General features: G+C 41.5%; 1 protein-coding gene across 2 annotated transcripts in view; it reads right to left on the reverse strand.

The window, feature by feature from the left end:
• Positions 1–356: 356 nt before the first annotated feature.
• The window catches only part of DCAF12 (DDB1 and CUL4 associated factor 12), a 36,428-nt gene continuing 13,374 nt past the window's right edge, over positions 357–23,410 (reverse strand). For both annotated transcript variants that reach the window (XM_070795007.1, XM_019966416.2), the window contains exons 3-9: positions 13,564–13,770; positions 12,485–12,545; positions 5,590–5,783; positions 4,573–4,638; positions 3,170–3,332; positions 1,253–1,431; positions 357–744 (exon numbers count right to left, since the gene is read on the reverse strand). In XM_070795007.1, the coding sequence (XP_070651108.1) occupies positions 586–744; positions 1,253–1,431; positions 3,170–3,332; positions 4,573–4,638; positions 5,590–5,783; positions 12,485–12,545; positions 13,564–13,770 (1,029 nt within the window). In that variant the 3' untranslated portion in view covers positions 357–585. The remainder of the gene's footprint in view (positions 745–1,252; positions 1,432–3,169; positions 3,333–4,572; positions 4,639–5,589; positions 5,784–12,484; positions 12,546–13,563; positions 13,771–23,410) is intronic.

Raw genomic sequence — 23,410 nt, forward strand, 5'->3', positions numbered from 1 at the left:
AAGACCAGTCCCAAAGCTGGACTCTGTGAATAAAGTTGTTTCTTTTATAAATATTTTAATTACAGTAATCCTCACTCCAGGTAACTTCAATGACACACAGTACGTGCAGGCACACAAGTTCTCTCTCACACACACACACCACACATACAACACACACACAGCCCCCAAACTTTCACAGAAAGTCTAGGACAGCAACTATATAATTATAAAGGAGCCCTACCTCTCAAGAGTGAAGGGTGAGAATGAATTATGTCAATCTAAGGAACCCAGAGTGGGGAGAGTGTGTGTCACTTAAAGAAAAAATACAAACAGGAATTAACAATGTCTGGTTGAGAAGCCAGAAAGAAAAAAGATAGTAAAGTTAAATTCTGTTTACCAAACAAAAAACGAAACAAAAAAACAAAAAGTCCTTTAGATTTCTGAACAGAGGTTCTTCCTATCAAGTGCTTAAAGCATAGGCAAACTCCGGTGTTCCCACTAAAATATGAGGGCCTCACACAACTGGAAAAAAATCAAAAGAAGAAATGGAAACTGAGGATGGAAGTTAGTGTAAATCTCTGCATTTTGGGAGAGAGTTGGTTGTCATTAACTCCAGAGCCCAGCATAGTTTCCGTGGAGCCCTGAAGGGAGGGGACCTCCTGCCACGAAGAGTTTCGTTCCGGACGAGTCGTAGCAGTGGGTGTAAACAGCATTGGGGAAGAAATCAATGTCCGAAAAGTAATTCCTCCAGGTTTCATCATGATTCTATGGGGGAAAAAAAAAGAGACTCTGTTAGCACTTGCCAGGGGCGCAGAAAAGGCGAAAGAAGGGACAAGGATGCTTTCTGGGCCCCTTGAAAGGAGAAGGTCCTGTTATCTATCACTGGATCCCAGGAGACTGGTGCTCATTGACTTGGGGCCCTATTTTTCCAAATGACATTAGGGAGGAGCCAAGTAGGATGAAGAAATGCTACACAAGCCTAAGGTCTTCTCAGGACTGCTGGAACCAATGCTTTAATAATTCACTGGCAGTCTCAGGGGGGAGGCTCCTTCTCCTTCTGGCTGTTATCACCTGCGGGTTATCCTGGGTCAACTGGTGTGTCTTCTGGGCCTCAGTTTTCCCATGGATGTGCAGACACAAAAACAAAAATCACGGGACAGTGTCTTTACCTGCCTCTTACTAGTGAAAAACTATGATGTGTTAGTAGGGGTGGGAATGTAAAGACAACTTTTCTGTCACTGGCCAGTAACCATGTGAGGCCGGGCTTACTCACCAGCCAGCCTTTGCCAGTTGTTAGTTTCAGGTTCTCTCCTGCGAGTTTGGGCTTGGACCCGTAACAAGCTGAGAGCTTCTCTTCCAGGAACCTTTGAGCTCGGATGTCATAGAACAGCAGGGAGCCCTGCCCTGTGCCCACAGTGATGATGTGCTCATAGAAGCTCACTGACCGGATCCCTGAGACAGAGAAAAGTAAAAGGGTGATCGGATCTGCGAGCCTGAATTTCTCTGGCACTGAGTTCACGTGCCACCCCGACATACCACATCACCTTTCCTGTGGCAGACCCAGCTCATGCACAAGCCAGGGCACCGTGATGCCACACTGGCCATCCGCACATTAACAGGAACCTTCCCATAAGCCTCAGAGAAGTGCCTGATGATGCCTGAGATGCTTGTGGCCTAGGACCGCAAATCTGCCCTGAACCTTCTTGCCTCTCCTTGGCTCACTCAAGGCATCCTTCATCACTCTGAGCTCTTTTCCATTATATGTTTCTAACCCGCACTGAAACTGAGGGTAATGTGGGTATTTATAAATCATTACATTAACAAGGACTTTCTTGTATTTGACCTAAAACCACTACCATGGCACGGCAAGAGGTCTTTATCTGGTATTAAGTGTGTTAGGAGAGTGGCAAATAGCCTAGAACTCAAGACCCAATGGTGCACAGTCTCTCACTTGTGAATTTAAGACAAGTCACCTAATCCCTTTGGGTCACAGGGAAAACACATCTGCTGCATCTGTGGATTAAATAAGAGCATGCGATGCGAAGAGGTTTCACTAGTATTTGTGAAATCAATATCTTATTAGGTTTGAGTGCCACCCCTGTAACAGTAACCAAAATCTCTTCACTGCAGACATCATTCCTGCTAAGGCAATTTACTCTTTCCCTTACTTACACACAGTTACTCTCTCAGTTCTGAAATCTAAGTATTTCAAAGATAACTGAAAACAAACAAGTCCAAAACAAAGGCGTATCTGCAACATTTGCATGAAAATAAATACTTGAAAGAAGCTAAAGTGTAATCCACACAGTGCCTTTTAACTGCAGTGAAGGGGAACAAAGGAGAGATAAGAAGAAAACACACTTTGTTAGATTGGATCCTCTGGATTCTGGTCCCTGGGCTGTTCCCCCACCAACCAGTGTGATGCTGGGCAAGTTATTTAACCAGTCTGGGTCCTAGTCTCCTCCTCTATAAAATGGGGTATAAACTGCCTCTCACAGGGTTCTTGGTAAGATGAAATGAGATGGCTGACAAAAGTATTCTGAAATCTTTAAGTACAGTACAAACATGCCTTTTTATTCCTCAATAAAGGATGAGGGTGCCCTCTGACAGAATATGCTATTAAAGATTGGTGGTGGTGGTGATGGTGCGGTTTTGAAGTCTAGTTCATCCAGTGGTCAGAACTAAATATCTTCTTTATCTTTACTGATTTACAATCTATATACAATGCACTGCAAATATTCAAAGTACACAATGTGAAGTTTTAACATATGTATATATCCACAACACCATCACCACAATGAAAATAATCATTATTACCCCCAAAAGTTTCCTCATAGCCCTCTGTAAAATCCCCCTCAGTCTACTGCATCATCCCTTAGCATAAAATGAATTTTCTAGTTCAGGCAGAGTTCCAACAAAAAAACTAACACAGGAAAGAGAGTAGGGTGATGTGAGGGAGTACGGAAACCACCAATATCCTGATGGTTGGTTTCCATCAAAGCCTTCTGTGACCACACATTTGTCTAAAGTGTTTGAAGCTTGGCTGCCACGCAGGCATTCCAGCTCCCCTCTGTGTCACCAAACACCTTCATAAAAATCTCTGTACTTGTCTGGAAACCAATATAGAAACAGAAGGTCAAAAACCAATGGCAATGCAGCTGTAAGCCTGAGGGGCACACAGGGCTCTTACCACTGCCTCGCTCCCTGGAGCAGACAGACTTGACGTTGTATGATGGCTGCCGCGGATCCAAGAAAGAGACGTGAGCTTGGGAGCCCACTGCATAGACTGACCATTCATTACCATAGGCCAGGCACACATTTTCACGGCAATATGGCAGTTTGGTGGAGAGGAGCTGAAAACAGAGAGAGGAGAAAGGTAACCACGATAATACTAGAGAGTATACAGAAGGGCGCTGTTCTTTGCTGCCCACCTCTGTGGGCTTTCCTCATACACAAGATATGCAAAGTCAGAGATCAAAAGACACGTATTGCTCCATCCCGAGGCATGTTAGAGAAACAAAGAGTGGTGATAATAAACGAGATCTAGGTACTGAAGAGGACTGGTTAGAGGAAAAGGTCAAGCTGGAATTAAATAATGAGAAGCAGAGAGAAAGGCCAAAAACCACAGGCTGTTTCCAGGGATAACTCCAGGGCACTAAAGCCACGGGCCCATCTGTTTTCTCTGCCAGGAAGAGCTCAACCTTCTCACTGATCTTCAGGTAGGAGACCTTGTTTTTGGCTACCTGCAGCCTAAATACCCCACTGTGTGGTAGCTTACACTACAGAAAGCACACTCGTGGCTCTGCTCAACCCAGGCAGCCCAATCAGCGCTGACCCTGGATCCTTATCATTTAGCCAATCTTCAGAGCCCACTGAAGTTGAGGCACCCAGCAAGGGTGGTGGAGCATAAAGCCTCCTGCGACATGAAGGAATCAGTAATTCCTAGAGCTCTGCTTCCTCTTGAAAGAGATTCCATCAAAGAAGGAATAAGTCTCAAAGGCCTCTGGGACAAGAATAGAGCAAAGGATTCACAGGTACGTTTAGCTTTAGGCAAAAGCTGCTTGCAAATATTGTAAATTCATACCTTGCATTAGAGAAAGAAATGGTAACCTACTCCAGTGTTCTTGTCTGGAGAATTCCATGGACAGAGAAGCCTGGCAGGCTACAGCCCATGGGGTTGCAAAGAGTTGGGAAACGACTAAGCAACCAATACACATACCTTACATGATTATTTTGGAGATGACTTCTCTTAATTGACTTTTGTCAACAACTCCTAACATTTAGGTTTGCCTGCCCTGACAATGCTGCAAATAGTCCATAATCCATAAGCAAATACTGAAAGGCATTGTGGAATGGAGGACTGCGAGCTAAAGGAGTCTCAGCAGGCCCTTGCAGTGTGAACAGTGTGAAAGCATCACCCCACTGACTCCTCTAAAAGATTTTCGAGAGAGGCAGGCTAGACTCAGAAGTTCATGTACCATGTGGTCACATGTCCAGACACTTCAAGAATTCATGTTTTAGATAAGAATGAAAAATTCAGAGATGACAGTATTTTAACTTGAAGGTGAAACTACTAAGTCCTGTTCAGCACACCTTAGATAGGGTATTTTCAGTCTTCCAGAGATGAAAGTAGCCATCCAGCGATACTGCTCCCAATTCCTGCAAAAGCAATGAAAACAGGTCATATACACAGCAACTAACATACAACAGTAAGCAGGAGAATACCTGCAGGATGCGGTCCTCCATTCCCTCACTTGGATCCCATGATGGTGCCAGGGATTATCAGCCCCTCATCTCACCCTATGAAATGCAGCTGGACAACATAGTAAAGCAAGGCTGCTTCTTGAGAGAACCCAAGAAGCTAGTCCAGGCTTGCACGGAGACACTCAAGGTTCAAAAAGCCAGTAGCATACAATCATACACATGACATCCTGTTTGTTAGAACAGAGCACACACGTGAAAGCCAGTTTTGTAAGTCTCAGTGTGAGAGCTTCTGTAAGTACAGGGTCTAAGGTAGGAGATAAGTCTACCCCTAACTTCTAAATATGGATGAGAGATGGGAGGCTAAGGGAACTAGCCCTCAAATTGTGGTCTGACTCAAATTTTGGGAAAAGCCTTTCTTCTCTTATGGGTCTGGGTCTTCAAACCAGCAGTCTACTTAATAGTTCAGTTTCAGGAGATCTGACTCAGATGATTAGACTTGATGGAAGCATTGAGAAGAGGCTGTGAAGAATGAAAAGAAACTGAATACAAGAGAGAAGAAAGTGACTGCATGTAGGAAAATCATACCCAAAACAGAGCACCTGCAAGGTCATGTGCAGATGAGAGACAGATCAGAATGCCCCTGGCGAAACTCTGAGAGGTTAACAGACGTGAACCATGCAGAGAATATTCACTGCAAGGGGAAGGTTTCGTAATTTTAGTTATAATCTTTCTCAGACAGAGATTGTTACTGAGCATCCCTCAGTCTTCAAGAGATGCCGCTTGGGCTCAGAACCAAGTTATGCAGTTCTGACTTGGGAAGAGAGAAGGGAAGCGCATCTTCCAAGACATAAGCCAAGAAACTGAAGCAAGGGGAATAGGCTTCAGGGACCTCTGGCAAGTTCATACCTTGTTCTTGTTGTTGAAGGCCAGAGCCCGGACCTTGCAGTTGTCAGGGTTTGTGTCCTCCTTGGGGATGTCCTTTAAGGCCTTGTGAGTGATGTGAGAATACACAGGGACTCGCGACACATTGTGCCTTGCATCACTTTTGGTCAACACATCATCTGTCACCTCCCAGAGTCCCATAGAACCATCACGCGAGCCTGCCGGGCAAGGAAACCATGGGTATCAGACATACCAACTCGCCACGAGACAGTCCCACAGAAGCCAAAAGGACTTTTTTTTTTTAAAAGGACTTTCTTAGCCTAGTTCTCTGTGCACCATGTTCACACGTGTGGAAGTGTGGCCAGCGGCCCAAACCAAAACGGACAGCAGTATGCATTTTAACAGCTACACTGAGAGGATGACTCAACTGAAGTGCAGGAGTTGATATATAATTATATATATGTATATTTTTTTGACCATGCCTGTCCCACAACCTGTGGGATCTTAGTTCCCCAACCAGGGATCGAATCTGCACCCCCTGCATTGGAAGCGCAGAGTCTTAACCACTGCGCTGCCAGGGAAGTGGTTATATCAAAATGTAACCTTTAAGTGTAATGTGGTTGGTGAGACTTTTCAAAAGAGAACATAATACATTAGACAAAGCTCAGTAATGTTCCAAGCCAAATGCTCAGGTTACTAGGGCATGAATGCACAGGTGATTTCTACTAGGCAACAAGATCTGGCAACTTCCACTCTAGATCAGTGGTGCTTAACATTTTCTGAGTCCCAGTACCCCTTGTTCAGACTTAGGAATGTTAAAGACTTCTTTCTCTGGAAAAATACACCAAAGATCTACATTGCACACTCAACTTCGGGGAGGTTCCTAGGCCCCTTAAAGGGACCACAACCCCTGAATTAAGAATGACTGTTCTACATAAGATGAATGCTTAATAACATAAATTGTTTTCCTTAGGAAATAATAATGAAGCACTTAAAACAGGTCTATTTGGATAGATATAAAACAGTATATTAAGAACCATTAAAAAAATTTTCAAATTCCTTTCAGTATCAGTATTTGCCAACATTCCTTTCAGACCAGAAGGTGCCCCTCCCACACTTTAAATCTCCTGAATACTTCACAGTAAAAACTATCTAACATGGGAGAAATATCACTCAATTTGTTTGCACCGTAAGGTCTGTGGACAGGTTCAAAACAGAGGGTTCAATGTGTGTGAAATCCAGAAAAGGACACCAAGAGAAGGGCATATCTAGAGAACTACGTAAGAGTTATAATGCAAGTTAAAAAAATAAAACACCACAAGCTTTATTATGAAAAATGTCAAGCACGCTGAAATGCTGAAAGAATTTTACAATGAATTATATACTTACATCTAGAGTCTACCATCAACGTTTTCTTATGCTTGGTATATCATACATCTGTCTATCCCTCTAAATGATCCTATTTTAACCTAGTAATGATCCCATTTTAACAACTGGAGTATGTACTGAAAAAAGACTAGCAAGATGTATTTAAAAATGTTAACAGTGGCTATCTCTAGGCAGAGATTGTGTGGGTAATGCTTTCCTTTTTTATTTGAATTTTTAAAATTCTTATAACAAACATATGTTACTTTTGCAGTAAGGAAAAATTTATTTAAAGAACTAATCTGGCAGCAACATGAAGATGAGATTAGAGGAGATAAGACTAGAATCAGAGAGAAAATACAGAAGGACATTGGGATAATTCAAAAGATAGATGACGAGCACCCAGGGAAGACAGAAAATAAATTGATGGGTGTAAAAGATATTTTAGAAAATCATATCAACAGGGCTTGGTAATCTATGGAGAATGAACAGAATTAGTTCCCTGGCTGTGTGCCTAGGTAGAAGGCAGGAACATTTACCAATATGTCAATGGTAGGGAGAAGTGTGGTCCTGGGAGGGAGATGATGAGTTTGAATACCCTGAATCTGAGGGGAATGTTCATCATCAAGGGGTTGATGTTCATCAAATGTGAACATTAACACTGGTTAACAAGTATGGAGCATTTTCACTATGGCAGCCACTAAACACTATAATATTTGATCTTCCCAATGACCCTTTAAAGTATGTACAATCATTATCCATGTTTAAACCCAAGTCTTAAAAAGGCTTAAGTAACTTGTCCTCTATGCTAATAAGCGGTAGGACCAGGATTCAAATTCACGTCTTTATTATCAGAGCCAATATTCTTTTTTTTAATGCAGCAAAACCTATTTTAATGCTAATGGTACATCAAACATTTTTTTTGGTAAATAATAGAACCTTGTTTATACCCAATTAAATAAGACATCTACACTATCTTAAAACTATCTGAACTTTCTTGCTGATGTGACCTCTCAGAGTATGAAATTCCTGATTTGGATGTAAAGGAAGCATAACTGAAAATTCAACAGCTTTTTTTTTTTTTTACTGCACTGTGCAGATTATGGGATCTTAGGATGCCAACCAAGGATCAAACCCAAGCCCTCTGCAGCCGAAACATGGAGTCTCAACCACTGAACCGCCAGGGAAGTTCCTCCCCAAAAATCTAGCCCCTGCTCTCCTGCACAGCTGAATGTTGGAGCTATTAATATTTGCAACTGAGCTGCTTACTGCAAAAATTTGAGGCAGTTTCTCAATCTTTATATATATCACTCCTCCAAATTAGGCTTATTGTCTCTGCACGTATTATAGTTTTAAAATGTATACTGTGATTTTACTCTTTAGCTTCCACAACTGTATGTGGTGTTGTGTATCCTGCACACAGCTGTCACAGGGCATCTCCATCATTAGGGTAGGGAGGTGTACCAACTTAGTTGGATGATCAGGAAACTGAAACACAAGCTTCTTTCAATATGCAACAATTTGGAGAACACAGCATTTGAAGATTATTATTTGTACAAAGCTGTATTTCCTCAATTTAGATGGCAAAATTATGTATTAGGAACATTGATGGGTTTCTGTTGTGTATGTAGAGTTTTTATTTATTCTACAGTTTATAAGGAAGGTATGGTCTATATTATCATAATTAAAGTCTCAATAGAAGATGTGAATAGTGCATTTAGATTTTAATCTTTCTTTTTTTTCTGGCCGCTCCATGAAGCATATGGGCTCTTCCCCAGTTAAGGATTAAACCAGTGCCCCCTACATTGGAAGTCTTAACCACCAGACCACCAGGGAAGTCCCTAGATTTTAATTTTTTACTATTAGTATTAGTTGACTTACAATATTCTATGTTTCAGGTGTACAGCACAGTGATTCAATATTTTTATAGATTATACTCCATTTAAGGTCATTATAAAATAATAGCCATATTTCCTCGGCTGTAAATATATCCCTGTTGCTTATTTTATACATAGTAGTTCGTACTTAATTCCATACTTCTATCTTGCCCCCCTACCCCCACTGGTAGCCACTAGTTTATTCTCTTTTTCTGTGAAACTGTTTGTTTTGTTTTTATACATTCATTTTATTTTTGGAGTCCACATTCCAGTGATGAGTTTTTGTCCTTCACTGACTTATTTCACTAAGCATAATACCCTTCAGGTCCATCCATGTTGTTGAAAATGGTAGAATTTCATTCTTTTTTAATAGCTGACTAATAGTCCATTGTGTATATATACCACATCTTCTGCTTTTTTTATTTTTACTTTACATTGGAATATAGTTGATTAACAGTATTGTGTTACTTTCAAGTGTACAGCAAAGTGATTCAGTTATATATACACATATCTATTCTTTTTCAAATTCTTTTCCCATTTAGGTTATTACAATATATTGAGCAGAGTTCCCTGTGCTATATAATAGGTCCTTGTTGCTACCTGTTTTAGCTTTTTAGATGTAGCCTGTGGGATTTTAGTTCCCTGCCCAGAAACTGAACTTGCACTCTTGGCAGTGAAAGTGCAGAGTCTTAACCACTGGACTGCCAGGGAATTCCACAGCTACCTATTTTATTAATTTTATTTTGGCTGCTTTGGGTCTCGGTTGTGGCACATGGGATTTTCACTGCCTCGTGTGGCCCTGTTCATCGTGGTGCAGGCATTTCCAGTTGTGGGGCTCTGGAGCACGTGGGCTTAGTTGCTCCTCAGCCTGTGGGATCTTAGTTCCCCAACCGGGGATTGAACCTGTATTCCCTGCATTGGCAGGTGGATTCTTACCCACTGCACCACCAGGGACATCCCCTGACCAATTTTTAACTGGGGTGTTTATTTTTTCATAGAGTTGTACGAGCTGTTTATATGTTTTAGATATTAATCTTTATTGGTGATATCATTTGCAAACATTTTCTCCCATTCCATAGGCTGTCTTTTTTTGCTGTTTCCTTTGCCTCAGGAGATCAAATAAGACATTGCTATGATTTATATTAAAGATTGTTCTGCCTATGTTTTCTAGGAATTTCATGGTTTCCAGTCTTACATTTAGGTCTTTAATCCATTTTGAGTTTAGTTTATTATATTGGTGTGAAAAATGTTCTATCAATAATTTCATTCTTTTACATATAGCTGTCCATTTTTCCCAGCACTTCTCATTAAAAAGACTGATTTTTCTCCATTGTATATGCTTTGCCACAGATTTACTGACCAGTTTACTTCTTCGTTCTGTCCCATTGATCTGAGGGTCTTTTTGTGCCAGTACCATACTGTTTCAGTGACCACAGCTTTGTAGTTTAGTCTGAAGTCAGGGGGCATGCTATCTCTAGCTTTGTTCTTTTTCATCTCAAGATTGCTCTGGCAGGACTGCCCTGGTGGTACAGTGGATGAGAATCCACCTGCATTGATCCCTGGTCCAGGAAGATTTCACATGTTGTGGAGCAACTACACCCATGTGCTACAACTACTGAGCCTGTCCCCTGGAGCCCAAGAGCCACAACTACTGAGCCCAAATGCCTAGAGCCCATGCTCCACAAAAGAAAAGCCACCACAGCGGGAAGCCTGCACACTGCAACCAGAAAAGCCTGTGTATAGCAACGAAGACCCAAAGCAGCCAAAAGCAAGCGAGCAAACAAACAGAATTAAAAAAAAAATTGCTCTAGCAATTTGGGGTCTTTTGTGGTTCCAAAATTTTTTTAATTTTAGGACTGCTCTAGTTTGATGAAAAATGTCATGGGTATTTGGTAAGGATTGCATTAAATCTGCAGATTGCTTAGGGAAATACAGGTATTTTAACAGCATTAATTCCTCTAATCCAAGACCATAGGATATCTTTCTCTCAGAGTCAATATTCTTTCTTCTTTTTAAATTGAAATATAACTGATTTAGGTACATAACAAAATGACTCAGTATTTTTTGCAGATTATATTCCATTATAGGTTATTATAAGATACTGAGCATAATACCCTGTGCTATACAGTATATCCTTTATACTTTTTAATTTTATATACAGTAGTTTGTATCAGTTAATCTCATACCCTTAATCTGTCCCAACTCCCTCCCTCTCTGTTTTGGTAACCATAAGTTTGTATTCTACATTTGTGAGTTTGTTCCTGTTTCAGAGCCAATATTCCTAAAACTTGCTTACTGTTCACAAAATGTAGCCTTGGAAGCTATCAGCCTGAAAACATAGAATGCTCCCAGGATATATTAAAAAGAGAAGGAAAGCTCTCCAAAAAAGCCATGTCCTGGCTCCCAACAACCCCATTTAATTCAGGTTACTGTCATACATATAGTCCCTATAGAGGGGACAGGATTCAGTCTTTGCCCTCCAGAAGCTCTCATTTCTTGGGAAGACAAATGACAGGGAATCCAAAAGCTTCTGAACCACTAGTGAAAAATTTTGAACTGTGACTATGCTTGTCCATTAGACTTCTCTTCCTTCCTTGCTGTTTTCTATTGCCTTGCAAAAAATCCAAAGAAAGAAACATTTATGTTCCCTTAGCTTTGTTTGTAGCAGTTCTAAACATGGGCTTTGAACTGAGAGCTGGCTTCAGATCCTGACTCCATCTCTCACTGTCTCTGTAGCCTCTGGCAAATTATAACTTCTCAGAATCTAAATCTTCTCAATTGTGAAATGAGGCTAACAATGCAAACCTTCTAGGATTGTTATGATAATTCTATGAAATAACGTATGAAGTACTTAATTTAGCAACTCTTGTGATTTTTAAAAATTTGGGAATTTGGAATGGGCGATTATATTTTTACATATATATGCAGGCATGCTCCATCGCTCAGTCATGTCTGACTCTCTGCAACCCCGTGGACCGTAGCTCCTGCGACTCCTCTGTCTATGGAATTATCCAGGCAAGGATACTGGAGTGGTTGCAATTTCCTCCTCAAGGGGATCTTCCTGACCCTCATCTCCTGTGTCTCCTGCATTGGTAGGTGGCTTCTTTATTGCTGTGCCACCTGGGAAGCCAGGTACCCAGAAAAGCTGGCTGGCACTCTGAGCCTGTGTTCTAGGCTGCTGTGGGTATTCAGAAAGCATTTTGAGTATCTCTTCACTCATTTCCATGTATTTTTCCTGACTGTTCTACCATTGGGAGGGGAATTCCCCCAATCCTGTACAGCTTTATTAACACTATAAAGTTGTACAGAAAATGATCATTGCTCCTAATATTTTCCAGAGTACAACTTTTCCAAAAGCACTTTCCCAACTATTGTCTCAGTGAATCCCAACAAAATGTTGAAGCTAAGGGGCCATCACACAGGATCTATTAAAAAAGGCAGAGTATGAGTAATAAGTGTACCAGTACTTCCAGTACTTTCCAGACTAGGAATATACAAGGGACATGACTTATCCAAGGTCACATGCTAAGTCAGATAAAGAGACAATACAAGGTTTTCTGGCCCCTGGCTGATGGTCGGTTATTGGGCTATTTCTAGTCCCGCTACTATCCCATTTGTAACTTTGAGCCTCCCTCCCTCCCTGCCACACCAGAATTCCTTGCAAAAGGGCACTTTACCAGACACGGCCATAGTGTCACTGATCCACGCGATGGAAAAGATCCAGTCCTTGTGTCCATCCTTCAAGAGGAGGGCGAGATGGGTGCGGGAGGAGGGGGGAAAGAAACGAGTGAAATGAGGATCGCAACGCACGCCCCTGAAAAGCTTAAAAGGCTGGATGAAAGTATCTTTGTAAAAATTACAATTCTGATCTCTGGTGATGGCAACCCAATTGGCATGAGCCTACAATCTTTAACTTTCTGTCTTGAGAAGCTCAAAGCTGGAATGAAATTGGCTTGCCTACGGGCTATAAACACGGCCGGTGGACACACTGCTCCAGCACTTTATCTCTTGATGTCTTACCTGTGGCTCCTTCCACACCATTACCCACCTCTCATCCCTCCAACTTCATCCTGGCACTCTCCCCTTTGCTTTCTGGGACAACAGCTAGAACCGACCTCTATGTTCTTCCATCTTTTGAACTCTCTTCCTCAGACATCAGGATGGCGTGTACCCACATTTCCTTTAAGCCTCCCTGTTCAAGTGTTATTCTTATCAAAGAGGCCTTCCCTGACGACAGCATCCTCCACCACACTCTCTCTCTTTAGCCTGCCTTTACTCTTCTCCATGGCACTCACCGCTCTGACTTACTGCTGGTACATTTTTGTTGGTTTATATGCCTCCCTTGACTTGAGCACAGGCTTCAAGAGGATATGGGGGCTTTGTCTCTTTTATTCACTGCTACATCCCCAGAGTCTAAGACAATGGCTGGCACAGAAGGGTCAAAAAATAGTTGCTGAATGAATAATTTAACAAACTTTTCTGACCATGGGCAGTAGGAGATGTGTAAACACCAACCCACTGCTGCTGGCATCTGAGGTGTGCTGCACGCACCTCTATCAAACATACCTTCTGTCAACATCTGAAGCTCTCTGTGGGGAGCGCAGTACCCACTCTGAAATCTCTACACCCACATCTCACCGTTACAACTCCTCACCCCAACCCAGCCCCCGAGTCAGCAGTAAGCAAACCATTCCTTCCTGAAGGGCTTAAGGGAGGAAGGTCCATGTTACCTGCTGGACTCTGTTTAAAAACTTACATCTCCCACACACACAGGATCTAGTGTAGGCAGCCTATAGATGGCAAGACTATTAGGGTTGTCTCCTCCAGTGGCTAACAGTGTTCTAGAGGGATTCAGCTCGATAGCATGGATACCGCAGCCCTGCTGAGTCACACATCCAGGCTCCCGGTCCTTCAGAATGGGAATCTTGGTGATCTGGCTTGTCTGGACATCCACTACAAATAGCTACAAGAGAAAAGAGAGAAAGAAGGTGAAGTTTCTCTTCAGTGTGGCTGACCTTGGGTATAAATATCCATTCATTCACTCAGTTATCCTTCAAACATTTAATTAATGTCTACTAACTACAAAGTCAGGGCTATACTAGTCAAATGAAACATGTAAATAAGAAAACATAACAGAGATAGGTATAATATGTTATATAAACACAGAAGAGGAAGAAGTAAATTCTGTCTGATAGTCAAAGATGGCTTCAAAGACTTGTATTAGACTTTGGACCTAATGAACCTGATGAAAGGTTTTCTACCAGTGCAACCGTATTATGTATCACTAATTCTTACCAACACATGTGTAGAAAATTATAAACAAAACACATCACAACCACTATTAGACATAAGTATAAACCATACCAGGTTTGCTAGAGTGACCTGAGCTAGGAGAGAAAGAGATATTCACATCTCAATTACTTATCTGTCCTGTGCCTCCATGTCTCTGCTTATGCTACTCCTCCTGCCTGAAATGCCCTTATCCACTTCTGTAACAAACCAACCCTCTTTCGTTCTCCAAAATTCAACTCAGAGAAATGCTTGATAGAAAAGATCAGTCTTAGAGAAAGGGCATTCCCAATAGAGTCTATTAAACTCTTTATGTGATTCAATGATTCATTCCTTTATTTGCTCACTGAGTCAGCACCAATTCAATGCCAAGAACTGTTCTAGGTGTGAGAAACCTAACTACTAGGAATGATCTCTGTCCTCATATACCTTATAGTCTAGGAAGTTCATTTAAAATTCTACCAGCAAATCTCAGAGTGAAGCCAAAACATGTCAAATCTTTAAACAATCTACTGCTTGCATAGAAAGATGAAAGGAGGAAGTAGGTAAGTCTTAAATTTAAAATAGAAAAAGAAAAGGAAGAGTAGCTGGAATAAGAGTGTCAAGCAGAGACTGGTAGGGGGAGGGTGCGGGTTTTAGAAAGAAAGGAAGAGTGAGGGGAACCACTCCCAAACCTGTAAACCCTGATAACTATTTAAGGCCGAGACCCCACCTAACTGGCACCATCACCGATGTGTCTTGACAGGCATTTTCAAATTTTCAAACTCAATGTATCTAAAACAAATTATCTTCTTCCCCAAATTGTTCATTTCATCTGATGCCACCAAAATCTCCCTGCTCACTCAAGCCTGGGATTCACCCTATACTCCTAACTTCCTCCTAAATATTCCTACAGTTGGCTCCTTCTTCTTCATCCTCTCTCCTCTACACGACTTGCCTTCAGGCAAGGCCATCAACAAAACTATACTCCACACTATAATCATTCATCTTCTTAAAGAATGGAAATCCTCCCATGTCCATTAAAAAATATCTAATAGTTCCCCTACCCCTAAATTCGACTTCCCTGGTGGCTTAGATGGTAAAGCATCTGCCTACGATGTGGGAGACCTGGGTTCGATCCCTGGGTCGGGAAGATCCCCTGGAGAAGGAAATGGTAACCCACTCTTGCTTGGAAAATCCCATGGATGGAAGAGCCTGGTAGGCTTCAGTCCATGGGGTTGCAAAGAGTTGGAGACAACTGAGTGACTTCACTTTCACTTTCCCCTAAATTCAAGCCCTTCAGCATGGCATCAAGATTCTCCTCAACGTGGCCCCTATCTATCTCTCCAGCTTCACATCCTTCCATGGACGTTATACTATAGAAAGAGCTGCTTATAAATTATTACTCACACAAAATCTTCAATGATATATAATGATTTTATCTCATGGTTAGGCTGTTCCAATGCCAGAAATGCTTTCGCCTACTCTTCTCTTTACCTGGCCATTATGTCCTTACGTTTCATGATTCAGTTCAGACATGTCCTCTCCTAATATTTCTTAATGTCCAGGCTGATTAAGTTCCTCTCTTGTAGGCTTCCAAGATAGCCCTCTACTCACAATACTTAGATCTTATCACAGTTTTAAAATATTCACTTGTCTCTCTTCTCCATTAAGCTAATAATGCCCTCTCAATTCCAAGAGCAGGGGCTTTATCTTATCTGGTTCTGTTCTCCTGCCCCAACAACACAGAGCTACACAGTAAGCACTTAAGAGTAACCACCTTACTGAGGCCTGCCCAAAGATGTTAGGTGGACCCCTATGTCCCTGCACTCAGAGTGGGGCCCTGGAGCTGAGTTCATCTGATATAAGCCCAGATGTCCAGATCACAGCACTGTCCTGGGGTGGCCTCCTGGCTCAGGGAGAACCAGTCCAGAGGCTACATTAGACTAGGTCATTCAAATTCTCTCAGCAGTATGGAACTGGCTGGTGGCGCTAAACCAAACTGGGTGGCCATTTTCTACCAAAGCCATTCCCAGAGAAAAGGAAACAGTAAATTTAGGAAGCATGGACACCCCCGGTTCCTAGTAGCTTTCCAATTCCTAGCTGTTTCCTTCTGAGATCCAAGAATACTTTCTGCTCTTGGGGTTTGTGAGCTAGCCCTTCCAAGAAATATGACTGGGTTTCTTACTCTTTTATAGCCTGCCAGATTTCTCTGTCCATGAATTCTCCAAGCAAGGATACTCGAGTGGGTAGCTATTCCCTTCTCCAGGGGTATCTTCCTGACCCAGTGGTTGAATCTGGGTCTCCTGTGTTGCAGGCAGATTCTTTACCATCTGAGCCATCAGGGAAGCCCTAACCTAACCAACACAGCCCCGCAAATGTTTAATACAGCAAAATTTATTGCCACTCACACCTTTGTGTTGTATGGGACAACGTACCAGTAATATGTCAGCTTCTAGACCAGTGATTCTTAAACTGTTTATCACAATAACCTAGGGAAGTTTCTTTTTTAAAAAAACTACAAAACAAAAACAATTCCCATAGCCTACCATAAAACTCCTTCAAACTAGAAAGTTCTGAGTTTTGGGCCAGTAAACCTGAATTTTTGTCAAGAATCTCCAGGTGAATCTTCTGACTGCTCAGGTTTAAAAACCACTGATCTAGAGCCGTGCTAGTCAAAGGAACATCTGGAAGCTTGCTGGAAACCAAGAATCTCAGGCCTCACCCTAGACCTACTAAACCAGAATCTGGAGTTTCTCAACATCTCCAAGCACACGGAAGTGTCTGAGACAATCTGCTCTGTACACTAAGGATAATGTATTTGATAAGAAACAACCCTATGCCTTAAACAAGTCTCCATTTCTGCCTCCCAGAAAAGGAAAAGAGAAAAGGCTTTATTTATTTGCGTCCAAGAAAGTCTTAAGTCCAACCTCTCCAGTTTTGGACTTGGGAGAGGTCTAGGTTTAAGAATGTTGACTTAGCAGCTTTGTGAACTTCATCAGTCATTTAACCTTTCTGAATCTTGCTTATCTAGAAAACTTAAATAATATTATTTATCTAATAGGGCTGCTAAGAGATTTAATAAAATGTGAAGTTTCTAGTACAGGGCTCAGGACAGAACAGGTGCCTTACAAGTACTAGTTCAGAGATAGTCTATTCTAATGTTCTGTTTGGTTTCACAGGTTATAAGACAGAATAGATGAACAAAATTTCATACAAGGGAGATGCATACGGCTGGCTCTGTAGAGGAAACCAAGAGTTGACCCACAACCTCACCCTCACCAAGGAATGACAAAGCAGCATGTGAAGGAGGGAGCCCCCTTGCTTTTTCAAAGGAAGTTTAAGAAATGTGGATGGGGTGCCACATACTGTCTCCCCAAGCTGTGTGACAAGGGGCCAAGGCTTCATACAGCTCCTGTAACACTTCCCAGAATGGGACTGCTCCCCACTCACCAACTGGGATACCTGCCAGCAACCAGCAGCATGGCAGGGTAAGCTTGAGGCTTAATGGCTCCCTGCAGCTTATAAGTCAGGGCAGAGGGAAAAAAAGAAAGCAAAGGCCTTACAATCAGGAAGATTCTAAGACTAGCGAGGACACTTCTGCCTGCATGTATCTGCAAATAGACATGTGTAACTGTGCCTATACAGAAAGCCAGGATGGCTTAATAAAATGGGGGGAGGGGAGATTCACAAAGTCTCTAAAACTCAGAGTGTGTTAAGAGTGTGTTAGGCAGAAGCTAGTGGAGAAAGGAAAGTAAATCCAAACAGGAGGCACAGATACCAGGATGAACTATACAGAGTCAGATAATTAAAGGCCAGAGGGCAGCTTAAGTCTGGGAAAGGCAAGAGGACTGAAACCTAGCAGAGGAATACATTCTCTATCCCCAACAGAGACGTGGAGGGGCACAGGAGAGAGCCAAGACCAAGAAACACTGCAAAAAATGGTTAGCCAATACGCATCAAAGATGAAAAATGTGTAAATCCTGAAATTACGCTAAGGAAATAATGACAATAGCTTTAATTACAAAGAATTCTATTTATTTATTAAAAATATATATATTTTTTTACTGCACTGTGGCATGCAGGATCTTAATTCACCAATCAGGGCTCAAACTCATGCCTCCTGCAATGGAAGCATGGCGTCTTAACCACTGGACCATCAAGGAAGTCCCAAGTTACAGTGACTTTTAAACTAGTGAAACACCACAGGCGATTGGGAACAACCACTCAGTGGACTATGATACAGCCTTTAAGAATGATGGAGTAGAGGACACTTACTAACATGGAAAGTTTCTCATGCTGTTATTAAATGAATACCCTTTTAAAGACCTAAGTCCTAGAATGTTAATTTTTTCCCTTAATAAACACATATGATACGCATTATTTTAAAAGAAAAGGAGGACTTCTTTTCTGGTGGTTAACAATCCACCAGCCAATACAAGGGACACAGGTCTGATCCCTGGGTCCAGGAAGATCCCAGAGGCCCCGGAGCAGTTAAGCCCGGGCACCACAAAGGTAAAGCCTATGCTCTAGACCCTGGGAGCCAGCCCACGTGCTGCAACTACTGAAGCGACTGCACCACAACAAAGAGCAGCCCCGCCTCTCCACAACTAGAGAGGGCCTGCAGGCAGCAAGGAAGATCCAGCATAGCCGAAAAATACATAAATAATTTTAATTAATTTTTGGAAAAAAAAAAAAAAACTTTAAAAAGAAGATAGGATAAGCAAAAGAACTGACCAACTAGCCTCATTTTACACAAATCTTCATTTCTTGCCATGAATAATGAAAAATAAATTCCATAGTATTAAAGGATACTAATACTTAGTGTATAGATTATTCAGAGGAAAACAAGATACTCTCAGCTTTTTGTTCCCTAGAGCATCTTAAGGCATAAGCTATTTTACTCAGAATTAACAGGAAGCCTTATCTCTAAACTGCAAACTACTAAAGAGCAGATTGTCATTATACACTAATTATCTGGTATATTGAGAGATCATAAGCTTTTGATAATAACAGTATTAAAACAATAATATAATCCTTTTCCCTCATTCTTATTTACTGAGCATTATAGCACAGATCAGATCAGATCAGTCGCTCAGTTGTGTCCAACTCTTTGTGACCCCATGAATCACAGCACGCCAGGCCTCCCTCTCCATCACCAACTCCCGGAGTTCACTCAGACTCACGTCCATCAAGTCAGTGATGCCATCCAGCCATCTCATCCTCTGTCGTCCCCTTCTCCTCCTGCCCCCAATCCCTCCCAGCATCAGAGTCTTTTCCAATGAGTCAACTCTTTGCATGAGGTGGCCAAAGTACTGGAGTTTCAGCTTTAGCATCATTCCTTCCAAAGAAATCCCAGGGCTGATCTCCTTCAGAATGGACTGGTTGGATCTCCTTGCAGTCCAAGGGACTCTCAAGAGTCTTCTCCAACACTACAGTTCAAAAGCATCAATTCTTTGGTGCTCAGCCTTCATCACAGTCCAACTCTCACATCCACATATGACCACAGGAAAAACCATAGCCTTGACTAGACGGACCTTTGTTGGCAAAGTAATGTCTCTGCTTTTTAATATGCTATCTAGGTTGGTCATGACTTTCCTTCCAAGGAGTAAGCATCTTTTAATTTCATGGCTGCAGTCACCATCTGCAGTGATTTTGGAGCCCAGAAAAATAAAAGTCTGACACTGTTTCCACTGTTTCCCCATCTATTTCCCATGAAGTGATGGGACTGGATGCCATGATCTTCATTTTCTGAATGTTGAGCTTTAAGCCAACTTTTTCACTCTCCACTTTCACTTTCATCAAGAGGCTTTTAGTTCCTCTTCACTTTCTGCCATAAGGGTGGTGTCATCTGCATATCTGAGGTTATTGATATTTCTCCCACCAATCTTGATTCCAGCTTGTGTTTCTTTCAGTCCAGTGTTTCTCATGATGTACTCTGCATAGAAGTTAAATAAACAGGGTGACAATATACAGCCTTGACGTACTCCTTTTCCTATTTGGAACCAGTCTGTTGTTCCATGTCCAGTTCTAACTGTTGCTTCCTGACCTGCATACAAATTTCTCAAGAGGCAGGTCAGGTGGTCTGGTTTTCCCATGTCTTTCAGAATTTTCCACAGTTGATTGTGATCCACACAGTCAAAGGCTTTGGCATAGTCAATAAAGCAGAAATAGATGCTTTTCTGGAACTCTCTTGCTTTTTCCATGATCCAGCGGATGTTGGCAATTTGGTCTCTGGTTCTACTGCCTTTTCTAAAACCAACTTGAACATACAGAAGTTCACGGTTCACATATTGCTGAAGCCTATTATGGTTATGTACTGCCCATTGAAAGGCAAGACCCCTCTCCAGGTGTTATTTGGAGCTCAAACACCTGTTGACTGAGAGGGGAAACTCTTTTGCCATATATCCTACACCACCTTATTTCCAAGTTCCTTCTTTACACCCTTTTCCCAGAGAGGAGGTATATTACATAACTGCTCCATCTTCGTCAGCAAACAAGACAAGCAATGAATGAAACTGGGCAAGGCCACTTTCTCCACTGCTTTAGGATAAGAAAATACAAGATTCATCTAGCTGAAGGTAACAATTTTTTTTTTTAAATTATAGAGTTTACTGACAATACTTTACCTACAATACTAGAAGTTAAAAAATGCAGAATTAAAAAATTAAAATTAAAAAATGTTCAGACTCATATCTCTTGTCAAGTCTGTTTTGTTTTTCATTTGTCAAGTGCCTATTCAGGCCTTAACCACATGCATGTATAATGGTGCATAGCTATAATCAGCAGAGAGAGAATTCTGTACCTCATTACATTTAACGTATCAAAAGCTCTGTATGTTATTATAGTCTTCACAATTATGTCAATGTCTCCATAATATCACACAGATTTGATTTACCATAAATTACTTAAGTATTCTATAATTAGCATTTTGATAAAAATAGCTTCCAATAATTATTCTGTTAAAAATGATTAGGTCAAAGGGCATAATATTTTAGGCTCTTCATTCAACAAATAATATATCCCAGGTCTTTGAAACATAATGTTAAATTACTTTCAAAAAAGGGTTTTAGTGGCATTATACATGTATTATCTACTCCGTTGCATTCTTATCAGAACTAGGTAACACTTTAATTTGTATACAGAAAACATCTTTTATCTGAATCCTTTTCATGATGAAATTAAATATAATTTCCTAATTATATTTTATCTTATATAAATAATATCTACATGAGTAATTTTTAAATGCTTAAGCTATTTGGGATAAGACTGACATACAAAAAACAGGTCATTCACAGGGTAGAAAAATACCAACTTCTTATCTTTGGTGTACATGAATCTGGCCAGAAATACACCTAAAGACTAGAACCATCAAACTACTGCTACCACTTCCTCCTCCACCACCGCCATTAATCACAACAATTTACTAAGCACATATTCTAGGCACTTTGCTAGCCAACCTCTTATTTAATTTTCTTCATGACTCTGGTAGGCAGATACTATGCTATGCTATGCTAAGTCACTTCAGTCGTGTCCAACTCTGTGCGACCCCATAGAGGGCAGCCCACCAGGCTCCGCCCTCCCTGGGATTCTCCAGGCAAGAACACTGGAGTGGGTTGCCATTTCCTTCTCCAATGCATGAAAGTGAAGTCGCTCAGTTGTGTCCGACTCTTAGCAACCCCATGGATTGCAGCCTAACAGGCTCCTCCGTCCATGGGATTTTCCAAGCAAGAGTACTGGAGTGGGGTGTCATTTTACTTGCTCCATTTATTTTAAAGGTAAAAGAAAGGTTTAGGAGAAGATATTTGTTCAAGGGTACAAAGCTAATAAGAAGTGGAGCCCAGGACTTCCCTGGTGGTCCAGTGGCTAAGTATCCATGCTCTCAATTCAGGGCGCCCAAGTCTGATCCCTGGTCAGAGAACTAGATTCCACATGCTGCAACTAAAATCCCGGAAGGAAGATCCAAGATCCTGACTGCTGCAGCTAAGACCTGGTGCAGCCAAATAAATACAATAAGAAATGAAGCCTAGATTCAACCCATGAATCTCTGAATCCAAATACAGAATGACTGAACCTTATTCATACTTCTGACTAAAGTTTACTCTAACTCTCCTAGTAAACAGACTAAGAAATTGGAAACTAATGACCTAAGTTAAGATTTGACCTAAAAAAACAACAGGTAGGGACTTCCCTTGGTGGTGCAGTAGTTAAGACTTTGCACTTTCAATGCAGTGGGATGCAGGTTCAATCCCCGGTCAACAAGCTTCATGGTGAGGTCAAAATATAAAAATACAAAAGAATTTCTTGCTTTGTCTGTTGAGACCAGTAACAGGCATATAAAGAAAATAATTATTTATCAAGGGCTTCCTCAAAGTGATTACATCTAACTGGCTGCTGAACAGATTTTTTTTGGCTGTGTTGGGTCTCTGTTGCTGCAAGCAGGGTTTCTCTAGTTGCAGCAAGTGGTGGCTGCTCTTCACTGCAGTGCATGGACTTCTCATTGCTGAGGCTTCTCTTTATTGTGGCTCTCAGGTTCAGTAGTTTTGGTGCATGGGCTTAGTTGCCCCGTGGCATGTGGGATCTTTCTAGACCAGGGATAGAACCCATGTCTTCTGCACTGGCAGACGGATTCTCAAACACTGGACCAGGCAAGTCCTACTAAACAGATATTAACCAAGATGCCTACAAGAAAATTCTTTCAGATCCATTAAACATGATGTCCCATCTGTGCCCTGAGTGTGGTTTAGAAAATACAAGAAGATTCAAACAAATGGTCTAGATTTACAAAGATGACAATATATATATATTACTGCTATATAGCATCAAGTCTAACCCAGCGATTCATATAAAAACTGCCTGTAAGTTTGTTTAAAATTCCAATTTCTAGGTTTCAATAAAGGAAAAATCCTGAATTAGTCTGGACCAGGAAACCTGCATTTTAAACACATACCTCAAGTGACTATGATACAGATAGCTCCTGGGTGATACTTAGGAAACAAATCAGAAAGAAATCAAATACACATCAATTTAGAAGAATATGGACTTGCAAAGGAAGACTGAAGGGCAAGTCCAAGGAAAACAGGAACCAGATGAAGTAACTAGACTGTCTTATTAGACTTAGTAACATAGACTTGCTGTCTATGGGGTCACACAGGGTCCGACATGACTGAAGCGAGCAGCAGCAGCAGTAGCAGCAGCAGACTGTCTTATTAACATTCCTCAGGAAGTTAGCAAACCTTCATTCCCGTCTTCCACACCTCCAGGACTGCCAGAACAGGCCATAAATTCACCAGGGCCATGCTGCGAAGCATGTGACTCAATTCTCCAGGTAAAAA

This window comes from Bos indicus, chromosome 8, assembly GCF_029378745.1.
Source record: "Bos indicus isolate NIAB-ARS_2022 breed Sahiwal x Tharparkar chromosome 8, NIAB-ARS_B.indTharparkar_mat_pri_1.0, whole genome shotgun sequence".
Classification (NCBI taxonomy): domain Eukaryota; kingdom Metazoa; phylum Chordata; class Mammalia; order Artiodactyla; family Bovidae; genus Bos; species Bos indicus.